This window comes from Solanum dulcamara, chromosome 3, assembly GCF_947179165.1.
Source record: "Solanum dulcamara chromosome 3, daSolDulc1.2, whole genome shotgun sequence".
NCBI classification, from domain to species: Eukaryota; Viridiplantae; Streptophyta; class Magnoliopsida; order Solanales; family Solanaceae; genus Solanum; species Solanum dulcamara.
In genome coordinates, this window is record NC_077239.1 from 71344058 (window position 1) to 71365497 (window position 21440).

A 21440-nucleotide genomic window follows, 5' to 3' on the forward strand; every position below is an offset into this window, starting at 1 on the left:
TAATAATTTTACTATTTGAAAGATTTGTCTAATTTTTCTCACCCATTATATTATGTATCATTGTACTTGCGTGTGAAAAGTAAACTGAACCCAATTTAACATCAAGCACCACCTTCATTTTCAAGCTAATCAAAATCAACCAAATATAAATTCTATCATCTATTTTGCCTTCAATTAGACCTATTTAGTTCAACATTTAATAAATCAAATCATTTAACTCTAAGAATACCCTAGAAAAAAGGCATTTGAAAATGAATTTTTTTATTTTACTTAGAAATATTTCTGAAGCCTATATTTTAAATACTTTCTAAATTTTAAATATTAAATTGTTTTTTAAAAATTAATATGTATTTATAAAAATTATATTTGGCTAAAATAATAAAATCTTATGATTCGGACTTCAGATATAGCAGGAATTTTAGTACATTGAAATGCATTTTTAAAACATTTCTAAATTCTAATTCTAAGTGTTGAGACATTTCGGATCTTCCCTATTTATTACTCCATCTCAGTAGTCTTTTTCCCATTATACCAACCAAAAACCATTACATCCCCAACCAACCGAGATTACTCGCCGGCGAACTACCACGCCAAATTGCATTGACTACTCTTCGTCTCCGTTCTAGTATCCGTCACCGCCTTTACGAGAATCCATGGGTACTTCCTACGTTAATGGCAAGTTGTCCTCCTCCCTCGTCAAAGATTTCCTCCACAAATGCGGCGGCGTTGCCGTGATCGACGGCGGCTTTGCGACCGAGCTTGAACGTCATGGAGCGGACCTCAATGACCCTCTTTGGAGTGCTAAATGTCTCCTCACGGACCCTCACCTCGTCCGCGCTGTATGCTTCTTCAACCATTTCTTTAATACTGATATTATACTAAACTGAATAGATTTTGTTTTTTTTTAAAAAATAATTAGTTCAGTAACCTTTTCGTATTCTAATAGACTTTCTCTTGTCTTGTTTCGTGTTACTGACAAGCTTATTCAATATAGTGGATTTAGCGAAAAGGATTATCTTTTCAGATCAGTTCTTTAGGATGTTAGCTTTACAGCACGGTTATGTAGATAAGTTGGACCACCATATGGATTTTTTATTAGGATTCCCTTTACTGTAGAAGCGTGAGGGTGTGGGGGTTGTTGGCAGCATCTTTGTCTTGCATGCTGGTAGACTTTCTGATGGATTTTGTCTTTTCTAGGAACTATCTCATACAAGTTGTTAGAACACATTGTTAAACAAATGCATGAGAAGTAGCTTACTTTATGAGACTCTCTCTTCGTTTTTATTCTGCATCTTCATGTGACTCGATAGGAGAGATTGACCTATGTCATACTTCTTCAAATAGCAAAGATTCAGCTAATATCTCTGTCTTTTGGAAAGAAGAAAGATCCAGGAATACCCAATTTTCAAAAAATTAAGTAGAGATGTAATATCTTAAAATGAGACATTTGAGTCAAACGATATTTTGCTAATGAAACAACTAGCTATAGTAGTTCTTTCTTAACAACAATTATGCCTCAAACCCAAGAAATTACTTGCAAATAAAATCTCGGGGAAACCAAGGAGCAAGAGCAGGAAATACTAGTAATTGTCATCCATCTGCTGTATCACTAAGGCAAATCCAATAAGAATGAATGGCTGATGACTAAAAAAGATAGATGATAAAAAATGAATAAATAAGGCTGTAAATAATCTGCTAAATCATTAATTCTATATGATACTTCCTTATCAAAAAAGAAAAGAAATGATACTTAAACAAACTTCCCCCTAGTTTTTCCGTTTATTCAGCTTCCTTATTCCTTTTATCCATCTTTTTAAGTCTGGCAATCCCGTGTGGCAATCCCCTTCAACCATTCAGTAGACCTAAAGCAAAAGCATAACGCTTCCTTCTCTTCTTGTTTTCTCCTTTTTATACTCTTTTGCTTCTCTTGCTAGAATAGTGACTAATCTCTTCTTTATAGAGGTTGAAACCTTTCAACAAATGCATGCTGCTACAGAAGTTCCTATTTTCATTTATGGATTTCACTTTTTGCTAATTTGTATTCCTTATGGTGAAATAGGTATTGAGGCACTGGAGTAGAAAAATTAATTCGATAGTTTTGAATATGTGCATTTTTCACAAAATTTATAATGAAGGAAGTATTATTAAAAATGCTAGAACTGTTATTTATATGTATTATAGATAAGGGAAAATAAAAACAGTTTCTGGAATAGTGGAATGCAACATCGCAAACATCCTATATAGTATTACAAATGTCTATAATATGATTGGCATTGTTGGTATGCCCTTGAATTTGTTTGATGATAATATTTATGTGGTACAGGCACAAAATTTCAACAGAAATGCTGTGGTTCAGTGAATTGTTGACCAATAAGTGTTACCACGTCTACAATATACGATAGAATTTTGAATGCGATGATCCGCATCTTGAATAGTTAAAAGTTCTTGGCTCTTGAGATAACTAAAATGAATCTGTTGATCTCAACATTTGGCAACTGACAATCTTCTCCTTCATTCTTTCCCTTTTCGGTATCCTTTGTGGCTTTTGTTGTAGGGTTTAGACTATGCTTTCATCACATATCATAAACTTCACTAGAAAATCTTGATAACTAGTTTGATATCACCACTCTTAAATATTTGAGGTGCATGAAGTTTATCTCTTCGTACTAGTACATGGCTCATTGGTGTATTAAATAGAGCAGGTACACTTGGATTACCTTGAAGCTGGTGCAGATATAATACTCAGTTCATCTTATCAGGTACCACTTTTCTCATTTGCAACTATTCTTCCTCTCTGTATCTCATATGCATGATCGATTGCACGTGGATGCATCTCAACTTCTATCTAAATCCTTGCAACTAGTTTCATGGTTTCTCTTTTTTGGACAGGCAACCATCCAGGGGTTTAAGGCCAAAGGATATTCTATAGAAGAAAGTGAATCCTTGCTCAAAAGAAGTGTCGAGATTGCATGTGAAGCACGGGATGTCTACTATAATAGATGCCGTGAATCTTCATCTGATCATAGCACTGATGGAAAGGTTCTCAAACAACGTCCTATCTTAGTTGCAGCATCTGTTGGGAGTTATGGGGCCTATTTAGCTGATGGTTCCGAATACAGGTGATTTTAAGAAAATTAGGGCTTTATTCCTCTTCCTTTCTCTGGTCTGATGTGATTTTCATGCTAGGAATGCAAGGGTTTTTGGTACACTATTTGTATGCTGCAAGTCCAATTAATGAAAGTTTTATTACTTGATTAAAAAAAGGAATATTGGATTTTTTTATGGGATGTAAGGATGCTTATCTGCTTGTTCCTTAGAGGCATTTTCGTTTACCTTGTGTCTTGTTTAGCTCCCTGTCATCCCTGTTAATTTTGATATTTTTGTGCATCAAAGTGCATTCTGGGAATATTGCCCCATATATTTGCAATACTACTCTTAGTTGTTAGAGCATAAAAGTTGTCTCACTAACACCCATGAAATGCTTCAGACAATTCTCCCCTGGTCTCATAGGCATTTTCTTTGCCTCTTAAGCACAAACCACTATTAGCCTTCCATGCATGTGAAACTGACTTGATTATCAATTTGCAGTGGAGAATATGGGGATGCAATTGATCTCAACTTTCTAAAGGATTTTCATCGAAGAAGAGTTCAGCTTCTTTCAGACTCTGGTGCTGATCTAATAGCTTTTGAGACCGTGCCAAATAAAGTGGAAGCTCAGGTATGATCGTTATTGGCTATAAGTTTTGAGGAGATCTTTTGATACTACTTTTTGCCTTTACTACTAGTAGAAATAGTGGTATGCTTCTGTTATCATTCTTTATGAAATGCTATGGACAATAATTATCTGAAACACAGTTGTTTGTGACAATAGAAAAAGTTATTAATAGCACAGTATAATGCTGTGAATCAGCCTATTCTGGAGTAGTAGCTTGTATTCTTTTGTTAAGATCTTGAGATTGACAGCTATTAGTACCTGTTCAGGCTTTTGTCGAGCTTCTTAAGGAAGAAGACATAAAGACTCCTGCCTGGTTATCCTTCAACTCCAAAGACGGTGTAAATGTGGTCAGTGGTGATTCCTTGTCAGAATGTGCTGCAATTGGCGAATCATGTGAAAAAGTTTTAGCTGTTGGAATCAACTGTACCCCTCCTAGATTTATTCTGGATCTTATTCTATCCATTAAGCAGGTACTTTTTCCATTACATTTTCGTGATCTTCATTCTGTTTATCTTTTCACTGGAGTTGTTAATCAATTTGGGGTTTTACATGACGCTTTTAATTGCTGCTTATGCGTACTAGAGAAGATGGATATTGTACGAATAAATGAGTTGATTATTTCTTGTTCCAATCACTTTTTTAAAACTCAGACTGGAACATCTGGTCAATCAAGAACGTCTTCCAATCTTTGTTACAAGAAGAACCTTCCAGACAAGTAAAATGATCAAAACAAGTTAAACCCAGTCTTAGGAAACCTTATATTTTTCAGAATTCAAAAAAATTATGTCTTTAGTTTCTTCCTTATAATATCTCCAAATCAAGAAACTAGCTCATCAGGTTCATTATTTGACTCTTACACTTAGGGGTCGTTTGAGAGGGTGTCTAAGAAGAATGTTGAATGTGGTGTATTAGTAATGCTTGCATTAGTTATGTTGATATTATTTCTTATGTAGTGTTTGGTTTGGTGTATTAAAAATAACATGCATTGCATAATTTCTGAAAAAATATTTGCTTACAAATATACTTTCCACAAAAATGATGGAAGGGATGTGAAAAAGATTTTGAGGGATAATTGTGTCCTTCACCAAGCTAATGCATGCATTAAAACCCTTTACATTACTAATACCATGGATTTTCATGTATTAGTTATATCTTAATACCAAATAGAATGTATAACTAATGCATGCATTAGTTATACACAGGTTGAAAAAGTGTACCAAACAAGGTACTACTAATACACAATGCTAATGGATGCATTATTTTTTCTAATGCACTCTACCAAACGACCCCTTAATTCACAGAGCACCAAGAGCCATAAGCGGAAAGAAAGAAGGAACTGGGAAGGAGAACTAGAACTAGTTTTACTTAGGGCATCTCTAACCCATAACATCAAATTTTACACTAAATAGTGTTAGCACTATTTTAGTGTAAATCAACTCCAACCCACTACACTAAATTTTACACTACCAGAATAGGTGGCTAGTATACCACAATAATACAACTTCCTTTTATCTTTTTTATTCGGATCAGATTTATGTTAGCTTCGCTGGGAGGCTTGCGTAGTTTGTTACGTCAGCTCCAAAAGGATAAGTTGCGCTGGAATTGATAAAGTTTCATGGAGTTCATAATTGCATAAAAGGAGTCAAAGTAGTGGCTGCGGTGCATTGAGGCCCTTCTTCGACGGTCCCCGTAAGCCTGACCTGCCGGTCCGCTATGAAGAATTCATGATTTATATATGTTTCGGGCCGGTGAGAGGGAGTGCGGAATAAGGATTGATTTCACTGTATCCATTGTAGCCCACCACATCGGAGGTCAATTGTTGCTCAAAAAAGAATATTATCTTTGTATTCTTCTCTCTATGCAATATTATATTATTATTTTTATTTTATTTATATTTTCTTATTTCATAAAATAAATTCTTTCTTCGATTTTCACATAATCACCCTATATAATTCATATTCTTTTATTATATAGTCATTTAATATAAAACTATTTTATACCATAAATTTTTAAATAAAATTGCTAACAAATATTATACATTATACATAATAATGGATAATACAAATAAAAGTGAAATCATTGATGAAATACAATTAAATAAACATTACATAAATGTAAAGTTTATTGTAATTTTTACATAAATATTCAACTTTCAAGATCAATACGTTGCTCCCATTAATGTTGTATTTATGCATTACGAAGTTCAAAATGAACATCTCTGTCCTTAAACTTTTTTTATGTCGAGCTAAAAATTATAGCACTTCTTTTCTCCAAAAACTTGACGGCCCTGCGATAATTGCAATACGAGATTGATATTTTTATCCAATTATAATTTATAGTAAAATTAACTTAAATTGTATAAAAAAATCATATATACGAAAATTAATCTTTATACGCCAACTTTAAGATCTAAAATTAATATTATAAAATATGACATAAAAAATAATTAAGTATACTAGAGACTTAATTGAAAACATATAATTTATAAAATGTTAAATTAGAAGTTTTGTATATGAAAATAATATTAAAATATTGAAAATTTGATTTAGTGTAGATGAATGGTGTCACACCTAATTCACACACTAAAGTAGTGTAAAAAATGGTGTTGGGTTGGAGCCCCAAAACACTAAACTTTACACCAAAATAAGATTTGGTGTAAAATTTGGTGTTGGATTGGAGATGGTCTTACATGTGGAAACACAAGTTTCTGTCATATTGCACTTGTGATGATAACATATACTATCAAAAGCTCTAGAGTTCTTTTCCATCCATATTGCCCACCATATTCTAGCTTGGACAATTTTTCATCTTCTTGGACTACTTTCCTGCTTCCTCCCAACTCTGGATTGCTTCTGTGATCTTAGCAGGCATGGTCCATGATATACCCTTAAGATTCAGGAATAACCTCCCTAGTTGGCCAATGATCTTGCAACGTAGAAAGAGATGATTAACTGTCTCAGCAGTTCCATACAAAAGAAACATCTAGAACATAAAGGTGTCCCCTGTCTCGAGTCAGTACAACTTATTTGGCTAACAATCAGTCAAAACAAGCCACTTTGAGTGGGATTTTTGACTTCCAGATTCCTCTTCACGTCCAGTGGCTTTGAGGCTGATTGGAGTGGCTCAGCCAGTTGTATGCACAACCCACCTTAAAACTGCCCCTTTTATTGCCTTACCACCGCAAAATGTTTTGACCCCCTTCCAGTCCATTAAATTTCCCAATGGTAAATTGGCATAGGAATAGCAAGAGCCAAAAATTTAGCATTTAATGGCCTCCTTGAAAGAGAATCAACTCCCAACTTGTCTTTCCTATCTTTGTAAACAATTGTGAAGTCAAAGGGAAGCAATTTCATTAATAATCTTTGCTGCTCATTAGTGGTAATACGCTGGAAAAGGAGATACTTGAGGCTGCAATGTTATGTTCGGACATAAAAATGATGGTCCAAGAGGTAGTGTTTCCATTTCTGCAAAGCTGAATAAAGAGGAAGCAATTCCAGGTCATAAGTAGACTTCAAACGATAGGAAAAAGAAGGCCCCTTACAAAAATAAGAAATAGGACGGTCATCATGAAGAAGAATAGCCCCTATTCCTTATGAAAAAGCATTGCATTCAACCACAAATGGTTGAGTGAAATTTGGAACTTGTAGTACCGGAATTGTTGTTAAGGCTTGCTTGAGAAGTTAGAAAGCATTTTCAGCTGAGATTGACCATTGAAAACATTTTTCTTGGTAAGTTCAGTGAGGTGAGTGGTCGAGGCATCATTCCATAACCCTTCACAAATTTGCGATAATAGCTTGTTAACCCAAGAAATCCACATAACTCCTTCACATTAATTGGCACTGGTCATTTAAGATTGGTTGAACTTTATCCTAATCAACACCAACTCCATGTTCTGAAATCACATGACCCCACAAAGAAATGTGGATTTTCCCAAATAAGCATTTAGAAGATTTGGCATAGAAACGATTATCTCTGAGAAGTTGGAGAGCAAGTTGCAAGTGACCGATATGTTGCTCAAAGGTTTGACTGTATACCAAGATGTCCTCAAAGAATACAAGAACAAATTTGCATAGGTGTGGTCTGAACAAATCGTTCATAGCACATTGGAATGTAGAAGGGGCATTTGTGAGACCAAAGGGCATAACAGTGAATTCATAATGGCAGAGTGCGTATGGGAAGCAGTTTTATGAATGTCTGCAGGATTGACACGTATCTGGTAGTAACCAGAACGCTAATCAAACTTTGAAAAAATTGTTGTTCCATGCAATTCATCAAGAAGCTCATCAATATTAGGGATTGGGTACTTATCTGGAATAGTGCTTTGGTTGAGACCTCTATAATCAATGCACATAAGCCATGTATTGTCCTTTTTCTTGACGAGAAGGACAGGCAGGGCTATTAAATGGACTGGTACTTGGCTTTATAAAACCTTTTTGGAGTAATTCAGACACTTGTTTTTCAATTTCTCATTTTTGGAAGTAAGGTTAGCAATAAGGATGGATGTTGGGTGGTTTTGAGTTAAGAATCAAACGGATGGAGTGGATGTGTTGACGAAAAGGTAGTAGGGCATTGGGTTCTTTAAAAATTGATTCAAACTTATGAAGCAAGCTTTGAATATCAATGGGTAGAGAATTACTTGAAGTATCAGCCTCCTTCGAGAAATACTGGAAAGCAACTGGTGTATTTGATTCTTGTGGAACCCCCTGAAGCTTATATCGTTTTCCATTTAAATTAAAAATCAAAAACATCTCATTCAGTTAGCTTGGAATGTATTTAAACAAGCGAGCCACGTAATTCCAAGCACCAAATATGCTCCTTCAACAGAGAAAGAATATAAATCTTGATCAATAGTTAATCTAGGGAATGTCACAACAAGATTTTGGCACAAACGGTTGCAACGTATGATATCTCCATTTTCGATCTGGACTCTAAAAGTAGGGCATAACTTGAACAAGAAACTGTAATTCTTCAACATTTTTTCGGAGATAAAATCGTGGGATGACCCACTATCAACCAGAAGCAGCACCCTGCTTCCATTTAAGGTCCCTTGGAGTTTCATCGTTGTGCATGTTGTGTTACCTAGAAAGGCGTGGAATGAAATTTCAGCAGGTCAGTTGTACTTGCATCCACATCAACAATGTCACTTGGCGTTTGTTCCACAGATTCACCACCTTCAATGTTGTTGTTTGTCTCCATAAGAGTGAGAGATGTTGTCTTGCAACGGTGCCTGGTGCAAATTTTTCATGATACCTAATACAAAATCCTTTGGCTATGCGATTCTGCTTCTTTATATCCCAAGCACGATTCAGAGAAGGATGAGGAGACATTTGTATAGAATTTGGATTGGTTCGTGATACGAGTTGGTTGCCTACTGATTGGTAAGAAACTTCACGTGTAGAACCAATTTGGTTGTGTTGGATCATGACCGATTTGGCCATTAAGACCTTTTATGCCCACGATTGGAACCCACTTTTTAATCAAATTCCATTGCAAGATTTATGACTTTATATGCACTTCTAGCCTTCTAGGCTTATGAATTCTCACATCTGATTTGAGTTCTTTAAGCCCAGTAAGGAACACCCCCCAAAAGACAATATTCTGGCCAATTCTAGACTCGAGTAGATTGTTTGGCAAATTCCTGGCGATATTCTTGTATTGTGCCCAATTGTCGAATGCTACATAAATGTTCACCTGGATTCTGAAATTCAGCAGGGCCATAATTCTCTTGTCAAGCTTTAAAGGTCCTCCCAATACAACAGTGTATGCTCACTGTGGACGCAAAGAGATCAAGCGCATCACCCTCCAGATACATGGCTGCAACATCTACCTTTAGATTAGGATTTTAATTGTACCGAAAATATTTTCAGCCTTCAAAATCTAGCCATGGGGATCTCCTCCTTCAAATTGAGGAAATTCCATCATTGTGTGTGGCCTATGAGATGGATTCTTCAGCCGCCAAAGGGATATCCATGTCAACGTTGACATCTTCAACCCAAGATGACCTTTTGGTGTCACGAGGACCTCTATTACATTCTGGACCTTTTCCTTTAGCGGTTGTACCAAGATTAGCATCAGGTTGAGTACCACTGGATTGAGCACGGCTGCATCTAATGCTTCCCAACATGATGTTATAAACGTTAATTGCTGGACAATTTGATCATTAGAGGGCTCACTAGGATGATTTGTGGCTGGTTGTGGTGGCGGTTCGTTAGAAGAGCGTGTAGATACCACCATCCTGGATCTTGCTGCTCTGATACCAAATGGTAGAAACTATGATGAGAAAGAGAGGAGAATGAAACTTTACTGGTTAAATAAAGTGCAAGGATCTTAAATGCTGCGTTAACCAATAACTATGTTCTATGGAGTGGACAAATCTCCAAATATAAAGATAATGATAATACTTTCTTCTACATAATTCTCCTAGATACATATAGTATACTAACTGGTGGTAACTCCCAACACATAGAAACAATTATTGCTATAGATAACTGGTGGTAACTACAATAGATAACCACTACTTATAACTAATGTTAGAATAGGAATATGTATATACAATCCTACTTAGAATAGGAATAGTAATAATAATAAGAATAATAAATAGTATCCTACTTGGTAAATGATTGTATTGTAGTGTCTATAAATAGGGTCTCTGTGTAATAGTGTAGTGACATAATTCAATAATATTCTTCTCCAATATTTGTCACATGGTATTAGAGCCTGTACTATCTTGGTAGAGAATCAAAGAGCTTTCGCTGTCGACGGGCGGCTATTACCCATATATGCTGTCCGTCTGACCAATGGTTATGTTAACAAAAAGTAGGGCAAATGATATATGTATGAATCTCATATTCAAGGGAAGAAAACTCAGTTAGACAGGTCACTGTGCGTCAATTTTCAGTGACTTTCTAGGGCTGTTTTGTGTCAACCCCATATCCGTCAGTGTGTGTAGCACCGTGCCAATCTTTTCGGTGACTACTTTCTTATATCTAATTTGTGTAGCATCGTGCTATATTTTCGGTGACTATTTTTTTATATTTAATTTGTATAGCACAGTGTCATTTTTTCGGTGACTACATTTTCATATTTAATTTGTTTAGCACCGTGCCATCATTCTGGTGATTACTTTCTCATATCCGATTTGCGTAGCACAGTGCATCTTTCCGGTGACTATTTTCTTATATCTGATTTGCGTAGGATCATGCATCTCTTCGGAATACTTCTCATATTTAATTTGCGCAGTACCGTGGATTTTTCAGAACTACTTTCTCATATTTGAGTTGCATATCACTGTCTTTTCGGTGACTTCAGATTTGATTTACGTAGTTCCATGTGCCTTTCCAGTGACTCCTCAAATTAGATTTACGTAGGGTCGTGCCATCATTTTAACCCTACCCATATAATTTCTCTTTTTCAGTAGGATTATGCTGTGAATCCGACCCTACCCATATAATTCTCTTTTTTCAGTAGGGTTGCTCCATATAGACTTTTTTTTCAAGATCATCATGCAGAAAAACATTCTTAATGTCCAACTAATTAAAAGGTCAATGAAGAACGACAATCATAGATAGAAAAAGGCAGACATATGTTATTTTAGCCACAAGAGAGAAAATATCATTGTAATCCAGTCCAAATATCAGAGTATACCTTTTTTTTTGTTTTTTTGTTTATTTTGGCAAAAGTTAATCTGAAACAGAAAGTGCTCAAAATCTGATATAATTATATGGATCGTCACTCTCTAACATCTCTCTAGAAAATAAGCTCTCAACAAGACTATTTTTTAGCTTATGGCTACCAGGGAGCCGGATCCACCTCCGGACCTCCAAAAATTTCCTTCAAAAAATAGAGTTGTAGATTTCGACGATGCGAGTTCAACGCAACGAGAATCATCGCAATCCGACACCCAAAACTTCTGGAATGATGAAAAAATAGACGCGATCACTGTTCATCATCCCAAAGAACACACTTTTGCAGATCGGAATATCAATTTTTGTTCAAATTCTGTGATAACTACTGATGAACAAACAATTGTAGATGATAGCACAACATCTCAACTACAACATATAGAAAAATCACACGATTTCACCGTCACAGTTGCGCAAAACAGACCGGCGAACTTTCAGGACAATTCCGACATGCTTCACGGTGGCGCACCACCTGGGATTTATAGCCCTCCCCAGGACGCCCCTACTTCGACACCCCAGGTCGATTTGATGGTGGTGGCGCCGGCGGAGCACTGTCCAACAACGACGCCCGAGCTCCGGTGACATTCGAGATCGGAGACCAATGCCAATCTGTAGAGGACCTCAATACGAACTCAACCATACAAAAATCGACACACCACAGCTAGTCGAATATGCATTTGAATTTTCCAGGTGTTTGTGCGATTTCCGGCGAAGGCGTCGCCGTCGCGAGTGGTGGCCAAATATCCAATTCTATTGAAGGTTGTGTGCGGAACACCACCAATACTACAGAAAATAGAAAAGCCCCATCAAATTCGGACCCAAATGCTTCGAATTCCAACATTAGGGTTCCATCGTTGCCGTCCGGCGGCAGTGCAGTGTCAGAGCTCGAAACTCAAAATTTGCAATGCAATATTGGTCATCATGACGAGGGGAGTCCACCAAAACAAAAAGCCCCATCAGGTAGGTCCCCTTTCAATTCGAATTTCAAATTTAGGGTTTCCAATTTGACAAGTAGCGCCGGCAGTGGTGGTGCCGGAGCTCCGTTGGCCGGGAAAATTGATATTCAATCAAATTCAAACCCCCAACATCACACTAACCCTCCGGAACAAAATTCTCCAAAAAACGACCCTCCCAACACTTCAAACGCCAATACTAGTGTGGAACTTAACCGAAAAACCACCGGAACCACTTTTCCGTTGAACGCCCAAAATAGTTCTCAAAGTAAAAGTAACCCCCATACCCTTAGGGACAATTTAAACCAAAAAACTCAATTTTTAGACACCCCAAACTCAAATTCCAAATTTCCAACTTGTGCCAATAGGGTCGAAAACAGTCTTCTTGTGGTCGAATCTGTTTTGGTTGATCGTATCACCAACCCGGGAAATCCTAGCACCTCCACTAACCCCAAACGTACCAACGACCCTCCCGTTTCAGAATTCCCTCCCATCTCATCCAATTTCCAAAAATTCGACCCGAAAAACTCTAACAATCCGGTAGTGTCTTTAACCCCCAGCGCGCTACCTCCTAAGACTAAGTCCCCTACCAACCAACCCACCACCACAAACCACCCTCCACCCCCTATAGCAAAGCAATCTATGGCTACAAGACTAAGAGCCAAACAAGCCGAGCCTACAACCAGAATTGACCTAACACCCCTAAAAAGGGTGACAAAACAAGGTTGTCCGGCTATCATGTTTAAGAGAGAAGACTACATGATTAAGATGGCTGAATCATGTAAGTATACTCTCATAGGCAAGTTCTACAGTCCAATGCCAAAGATGGAGGTAATCCGAAAGAAGTTCACTACTCAAACTGAACTCCGAGGCAAGGTCAAGATTACCCATTTTAATTCTAGACACATATATATTGACCTCGACAATGAACATGATAGAGCTACTGTACTAGATAGCAAACGAATGTACATTGATGGTGTCTTTATGAGGTTTCAAGTTTGGACCCCTACTTTTGATCCAAACTATGAAACCTCCATTCTCCCTGTTTGGGTCATACTCCCGGAGCTCCCTTGGCATTGTTTCCATAAAGAATTTGTTACGCTTCTGCTTGCGGACGTGGGACAAGTGTTGTACTTGGACATGGCCTTCATGCAAAAGACAAGGGGGAGCGTAGCGAAAGCAAAAGTCCAAATGGACATCACCAAGCCTAGAATCCAAAGTGTATGGATTGGATTCGACGAAAACGATGATCCAAATGGGGAAGGTAGATGGCAGGACATCGAATATGAAGATATCCCCCTTTATTGTACTTACTGCAAACACCAAGGTCATACTCCTCTTGCTTGCCCCGTCAGCAGAAGAGATGCAGAACGCAACAAGGCCAAAGACAAGGAGGAAGAGCCAAAGAAAGATGCATCGCCAAAAAACACAGGTATGATCTCTACTCCTATTGTTTTATCTAATGCTGCAAGTTACAGGCAACAGGTACCACTAGAAGAAACTACCACCACAACTCAGAAAGGAAGTGGCAAAGCAAAGGAGCACTCAACCAACCCAAACAGGAATCAAGCCTCAAACGACCAATGGGAAACCCAAAGGCGAAGAAACTTCAAAGGTAAGACTCAAACCGCGCAAAACACCCAAATGATACAAGGCAACACTCAACAGGTATATAAACCCATCCAAACCAAGACGCCAGGTATTGATTGTAATGCTGTTGCTATGACTGGTGCAATTCAAACTGGACAGCGCGAGCATCAACCAGGTATTGACTCAATGCTCCCAATCCCCCATGGCTCCCCGAACAATAATTTTACTGTATTGTCTGATTCCGAAGCTGATGGAGGTGAGGATGGTATTCAGGAGAAGCCAACTAACCTGCAGGATGAGGTGTCCAGAGGGGGGGCTTTATCTCATGTTTTGCATGAGAACCTTATGGCTGACCCTAGGAACGACTTTAGAGCTCCTGCTACCTCTTCAAATATTCATCATTCTTCTGCCCAGCAAGTTGACAAAATGGACTTTGTTAATGCTCAAAAATTGGCCTTCAAACTGACCCCTAATCCTAGTGATTTGCCTCGGAATCTTAAAGGTTCAGATGGTGCTGAAATGAGGCTTGTGGGTGCCCCTAGTTCCACTCAGTCTAGGAGCTGAACTAACACCCAAATCTTGTAAGTTTTCCTGCAAACCAGCAGCCAAAGCATCTCTAAAGGCCTGCAGGTTTTGAGACCTGCCTATTTCCTGAGTGGAAATAGGAGCATCTGCAGGATCCCTGCACCTGAGTGGCCATATTTTGCACCACATTTTCTTTTAAGATAGCTGCTGAACTAGTCCCCATACCCTGTAGGATTTCCTTCAAAACAACAGCTAAATTACCTCTCAGAGACTGCAGGTTCTGGGATTGAGAATGAGTTGCAATGTTGCTAATTTCTTGATTGAAATTAGAGTAAACTGCAGGTCTCAATCCCTGCACCTTAGTGGCCCTATTTTGCACACACATTTCTTTCAATCTAGCAGCTGCAACATCACCCGAACCAAGCATATTTTCCTTGGAACCAACAGCTGGACAAGGTGAAGAGCCCTCTCCCAAAAACTGCAGCTGGTGCACATGAATTGGAGCTGCAGTGTTACCTTGTTCCTGAGTGGAACTAGGGGCACCCACAAGCCTCATTTCAGCACCATCTGAACCTTTAAGATTCCGAGGCAAATCACTAGGATTAGGGGTCAGTTTGAAGGCCAATTTTTGAGCATTAACAAAGTCCATTTTGTCAACTTGCTGGGCAGAAGAATGATGAATATTTGAAGAGGTAGCAGGAGCTCTAAAGTCGTTCCTAGGGTCAGCCATAAGGTTCTCATGCAAAACATGAGATAAAGCCCCCCCTCTGGACACCTCATCCTGCAGGTTAGTTGGCTTCTCCTGAATACCATCCTCACCTCCATCAGCTTCGGAATCAGACAATACAGTAAAATTATTGTTCGGGGAGCCATGGGGGATTGGGAGCATTGAGTCAATACCTGGTTGATGCTCGCGCTGTCCAGTTTGAATTGCACCAGTCATAGCAACAGCATTACAATCAATACCTGGCGTCTTGGTTTGGATGGGTTTATATACCTGTTGAGTGTTGCCTTGTATCATTTGGGTGTTTTGCGCGGTTTGAGTCTTACCTTTGAAGTTTCTTCGCCTTTGGGTTTCCCATTGGTCGTTTGAGGCTTGATTCCTGTTTGGGTTGGTTGAGTGCTCCTTTGCTTTGCCACTTCCTTTCTGAGTTGTGGTGGTAGTTTCTTCTAGTGGTACCTGTTGCCTGTAACTTGCAGCATTAGATAAAACAATAGGAGTAGAGATCATACCTGTGTTTTTTGGCGATGCATCTTTCTTTGGCTCTTCCTCCTTGTCTTTGGCCTTGTTGCGTTCTGCATCTCTTCTGCTGACGGGGCAAGCAAGAGGAGTATGACCTTGGTGTTTGCAGTAAGTACAATAAAGGGGGATATCTTCATATTCGATGTCCTGCCATCTACCTTCTCCATTTGGATCATCGTTTTCGTCGAATCCAATCCATACACTTTGGATTCTAGGCTTGGTGATGTCCATTTGGACTTTTGCTTTCGCTACGCTCCCCCTTGTCTTTTGCATGAAGGCCATGTCCAAGTACAACACTTGTCCCACGTCCGCAAGCAGAAGCGTAACAAATTCTTTATGGAAACAATGCCAAGGGAGCTCCGGGAGTATGACCCAAACAGGGAGAATGGAGGTTTCATAGTTTGGATCAAAAGTAGGGGTCCAAACTTGAAACCTCATAAAGACACCATCAATGTACATTCGTTTGCTATCTAGTACAGTAGCTCTATCATGTTCATTGTCGAGGTCAATATATATGTGTATAGAATTAAAATGGGTAATCTTGACCTTGCCTCGGAGTTCAGTTTGAGTAGTGAACTTCTTTCGGATTACCTCCATCTTTGGCATTGGACTGTAGAACTTGCCTATGAGAGTATACTTACATGATTCAGCCATCTTAATCATGTAGTCTTCTCTCTTAAACATGATAGCCGGACAACCTTGTTTTGTCACCCTTTTTAGGGGTGTTAGGTCAATTCTGGTTGTAGGCTCGGCTTGTTTGGCTCTTAGTCTTGTAGCCATAGATTGCTTTGCTATAGGGGGTGGAGGGTGGTTTGTGGTGGTGGGTTGGTTGGTAGGGGACTTAGTCTTAGGAGGTAGCGCGCTGGGGGTTAAAGACACTACCGGATTGTTAGAGTTTTTCGGGTCGAATTTTTGGAAATTGGATGAGATGGGAGGGAATTCTGAAACGGGAGGGTCGTTGGTACGTTTGGGGTTAGTGGAGGTGCTAGGATTTCCCGGGTTGGTGATACGATCAACCAAAACAGATTCGACCACAAGAAGACTGTTTTCGACCCTATTGGCACAAGTTGGAAATTTGGAATTTGAGTTTGGGGTGTCTAAAAATTGAGTTTTTTGGTTTAAATTGTCCCTAAGGGTATGGGGGTTACTTTTACTTTGAGAACTATTTTGGGCGTTCAACGGAAAAGTGGTTCCGGTGGTTTTTCGGTTAAGTTCCACACTAGTATTGGCGTTTGAAGTGTTGGGAGGGTCGTTTTTTGGAGAATTTTGTTCCGGAGGGTTAGTGTGATGTTGGGGGTTTGAATTTGATTGAATATCAATTTTCCCGGCCAACGGAGCTCCGGCACCACCACTGCCGGCGCTACTTGTCAAATTGGAAACCCTAAATTTGAAATTCGAATTGAAAGGGGACCTACCTGATGGGGCTTTTTGTTTTGGTGGACTCCCCTCGTCATGATGACCAATATTGCATTGCAAATTTTGAGTTTCGAGCTCTGACACTGCACTGCCGCCGGACGGCAACGATGGAACCCTAATGTTGGAATTCGAAGCATTTGGGTCCGAATTTGATGGGGCTTTTCTATTTTCTGTAGTATTGGTGGTGTTCCGCACACAACCTTCAATAGAATTGGATATTTGGCCACCACTCGCGACGGCGACGCCTTCGCCGGAAATCGCACAAACACCTGGAAAATTCAAATGCATATTCGACTAGCTGTGGTGTGTCGATTTTTGTATGGTTGAGTTCGTATTGAGGTCCTCTACAGATTGGCATTGGTCTCCGATCTCGAATGTCATCGGAGCTCGGGCGTCGTTGTTGGACAGTGCTCCGCCGGCGCCACCACCATCAAATCGACCTGGGGTGTCGAAGTAGGGGCGTCCTGGGGAGGGCTATAAATCCCAGGTGGTGCGCCACCGTGAAGCATGTCGGAATTGTCCTGAAAGTTCGCCGGTCTGTTTTGCGCAACTGTGACGGTGAAATCGTGTGATTTTTCTATATGTTGTAGTTGAGATGTTGTGCTATCATCTACAATTGTTTGTTCATCAGTAGTTATCACAGAATTTGAACAAAAATTGATATTCCGATCTGCAAAAGTGTGTTCTTTGGGATGATGAACAGTGATCGCGTCTATTTTTTCATCATTCCAGAAGTTTTGGGTGTCGGATTGCGATGATTCTCGTTGCGTTGAACTCGCATCGTCGAAATCTACAACTCTATTTTTTGAAGGAAATTTTTGGAGGTCCGGAGGTGGATCCGGCTCCCTGGTAGCCATAAGCTAAAAAATAGTCTTGTTGAGAGCTTATTTTCTAGAGAGATGTTAGAGAGTGACGATCCATATAATTATATCAGATTTTGAGCACTTTCTGTTTCAGATTAACTTTTGCCAAAATAAACAAAAAAACAAAAAAAAAGGTATACTCTGATATTTGGACTGGATTACAATGATATTTTCTCTCTTGTGGCTAAAATAACATATGTCTGCCTTTTTCTATCTATGATTGTCGTTCTTCATTGACCTTTTAATTAGTTGGACATTAAGAATGTTTTTCTGCATGATGATCTTGAAAAAAAAGTCTATATGGAGCAACCACCTGGTTTTATTGCTTAGGGAGAGCCTGGTAGCCTTGTATGTCGATTGTGTAAGTCACTTTATGGCCTGAAACAGTCTTCTGAAGCTTCATTTAGGAAGTTCAATACAGTAATTTTATCTCTGTGTTTTATTGACATTATGCATCAAAATCAGTATTTCCTGAGAAGATTTAGCACTTTGAGATTGGCTGGTATTATGCATCAAATCCAGTATTTCATGAGAAGACTAAGCACATTGAGATTGACTGTCAATTTTGTGAAGTCAAGTGATTAATTTGTAGATATCTCACCAAGCCCCTCATTGGTACTCATATTAATTACATTTGTAATAAGCTAGGTACATATAAGTTGTATGCAATAGCTTGAGATGGGGGGGGGGGAGGAGTGTTAGAATAGAAATAGCCCGAATAGGTATATACAATTCTACTTAGAATAATAATAGTAATAGTAATAATAAATAGTATCCTACTTGGTAAAGGATTATATTGTAGTGTCTATAAATAGGGAATGTAGTGACACAATTCAATAATATTCTTCTCCAATATTTCTCACAACTACTATAGATAACTGTTGCTTATATATTTCATCCTATCTAAAACCAAGAAACTAAGATTTTCTCCACATGCTTGTCTAGATTTTCTTCTAGAGTAAGCTCATAAAGGAGTAATCATATCAGTCTCCCTGCCTCAGTCCCCTCTGTGCACTAAAGAAATCAGCAGGAGATGAGAAAGTGATTCTTAGTTCTCTTGTTTGGATTATAGGTGGAAAATAACAAATGAAATTGTGATAAGTGTTCAAATATTTCTCTTAACTTTCTCCTCCCATAAGGGAGAAATGTTAGTGGGTCTAGACAAGCAAATGGAAAATTCTCAAGTGAAGCTTAGGTTGCTTGTTATCCTAGGTTATTATTCTTATTTTCTTAACAATAGCTCTCTGTATAAATCTATTGTTATAATATAGTCTTGTTACTTTTTCACTTGCATTTCTCAGGTAACAACAAAACCAATCCTTATATATCCCAACAGTGGTGAGAGTTACGATGGCATTCGGAAAGAGTGGGTGGTGAGTATTTCTCCTCATTGACTGTCTGCTTTTTAACTGTACCTAATGAGTGTCGCTGAAAAGGCTTGTTGATTCTCTTTGATTTACAACACAATTATGTGCTTATCCCTAGTCAGTGGTTTGTAGGAAAGAAACTATGTCATTTCCTTTCTTGCAGACAACATGGGATGATGAATAGAAACCTTGATGAGCTTTTTTCTATTTAATGAACAAGAAATTCATGTGGATTGTGGAGCCAGCCCTTTGGGCCAGCTGCAACCTTCGGCACTCGGGGATGATGGGGCCCTCCACTCTACCCTTCCCCACTTAAATACTGGACTTAGGGGGTGTTTGGATTGGCTTTTTTAAAGTGACTTATAAGTTAAAAGCTAAAGGTCATAAGTTAACACCCAACTTTTAGGTTTTGGCTTTTTGGGTACTTTTCAGCCTAAAAAAATGCTTAAAAACACTTTTTGAATTACCCAAACACTTCCAAAACTATAAGATTTTTAAAGCCAAAAGCCACTAAAAATAAGCCAATCTGAACACTCACTTAGTTCCCTTGACACAGGGATCAAATTTGTGACCTAATACACAAATCCTACAAGATTTGCCAACTGTGCTAACCCCTGGGACAGTTTCTTTCTCTTTAATGTGAATGTTGAGTTATTAGAGGTTAATATCTTGAAAAAGGTCACTTTCATCTTCTCCTTTACGCTCCACATTTGCTAAGTGATGATATTATGGTCTACAACCTTTGTAATTCTCAACATTCACGCATTAATGTGCTTTTCAGAAAACTATTCAAGCATTAATGTGAAAATTTTCCATTTCTACTTTATTAGGTAGCTAAAGATGTTGCCTGAAGCACAGAAGAAATTTCAAGACAGCAAAAGAAATCTAAAGACTGAAGCTTTATGAAGTAAACTGAAATCAAAAGTTAATGTTCTGCTCATGAAATAACTGGAGAAGACACACTTCAGTTTCAGTGTTTTTCCCTTTAAAAAGAGGAAAGAAAAAACAAAACAGTTTAGGCCCTTGGGCTTAATACAACCAGGAATTTTAAAGTACTTTGTGCCCTGTATATAGTTAATTAAAACTAGAAATATTAATCATCAGTTGTGTAGTCCTGTGGTTTTAAGACGTTCTTACTAATATCCATGTTGTAATTACTTTAAATTTAGCCTCCTAATATTCGTTTTCTCTATGTTGCAGAGTAATACTGGGATAACAGATGAAGATTAAGGAACTAATTACTTCAAGTTTATCCTCCTAATACTCTTTTTCTCTTTGTTGCAGAGTAATACCGGGGTGACGGATGAAGATTTTGTTCCTTATGTTAATAAATGGTGTGAGGCAGGAGCATCCCTGGTAGGAGGTTGCTGCAGAACTACTCCAAATACCATTAGAGCAATACACAATGCACTCTCTGCAAAACGTACTGTCTAATACGGAGAACGAAATAGGGGCATCTAACTTAAAAATGAGACAAGATCTTGTGTCTGGGTCGAAAGGATTGTTTCCGTCTCTTGTAATCTGGTTGGCCTACATTCAGAAGAGGTTTCTGCTTGACTGGAGTTCCGGACAAGAGAAGGTCCATTGATCAACCTAGGCTGTTTGTCGGTAGTGTATCATATTTTTTGGTACGTGCAGATGTTCGAAAAATCTATGAAATATTTGGTTTTTGAGAACTTTTTAGTATTACACCAAGTTGTAGTTTTGGGTTGCTCAATGGAGATGTACTATTCACTCTATTTTACCACCAACCGCGGAACCATAGCTATTTTAGTATTTTCTGTTGTGTTTAGAACTTCAATTTTCCAAATTGGAAGTTCTGAGATTTGAACCTTAATCTTACCAACTATGAAAACCAAAGTTGCCTAATGATTGATGGCCACTTGGCAACCGGTATTTTATAGGAGGGGAGTCAAAAGTATCACCCCCAAGAGTTGAACCCGTGAAAGCAATTTTTGGACGTCGTTAGCCACTGTATTAGAATTTTTACTCTTGTTAAGGGGAGTCAATACCTTCTTTATAACCAAGGAAAAATAGTTTTACTCTATTTGAACAATATATTATTTCAGTGAAGGGGATCCAACAA

General features: G+C 38.5%; 1 protein-coding gene across 4 annotated transcripts; it reads left to right on the top strand.

The window, feature by feature from the left end:
- The first annotated feature begins 401 nt into the window (after positions 1–401).
- LOC129882807 (homocysteine S-methyltransferase 2) lies at positions 402–21093 on the top strand. 4 transcript variants are annotated; one of them, XM_055957261.1, is made up of 7 exons: positions 402–839; positions 2703–2759; positions 2890–3119; positions 3589–3718; positions 3982–4185; positions 19289–19360; positions 20639–21093. In XM_055957261.1, exons 1-7 carry the CDS (start codon positions 654–656, stop codon positions 20786–20788), a joined length of 1029 nt encoding a protein of 342 aa, XP_055813236.1. In that variant the 5' UTR covers positions 402–653; the 3' UTR covers positions 20789–21093. The 4 variants fall into 4 exon arrangements, with proteins under 4 accessions (XP_055813236.1, XP_055813240.1, XP_055813239.1 ...); XM_055957263.1 differs by having other exon boundaries at positions 463–839; positions 19289–19357; XM_055957265.1 differs by lacking the exons at positions 19289–19360; positions 20639–21093 and adding an exon at positions 5246–5603 and having other exon boundaries at positions 455–839.
- The last annotated feature ends 347 nt before the right edge of the window (positions 21094–21440 follow it).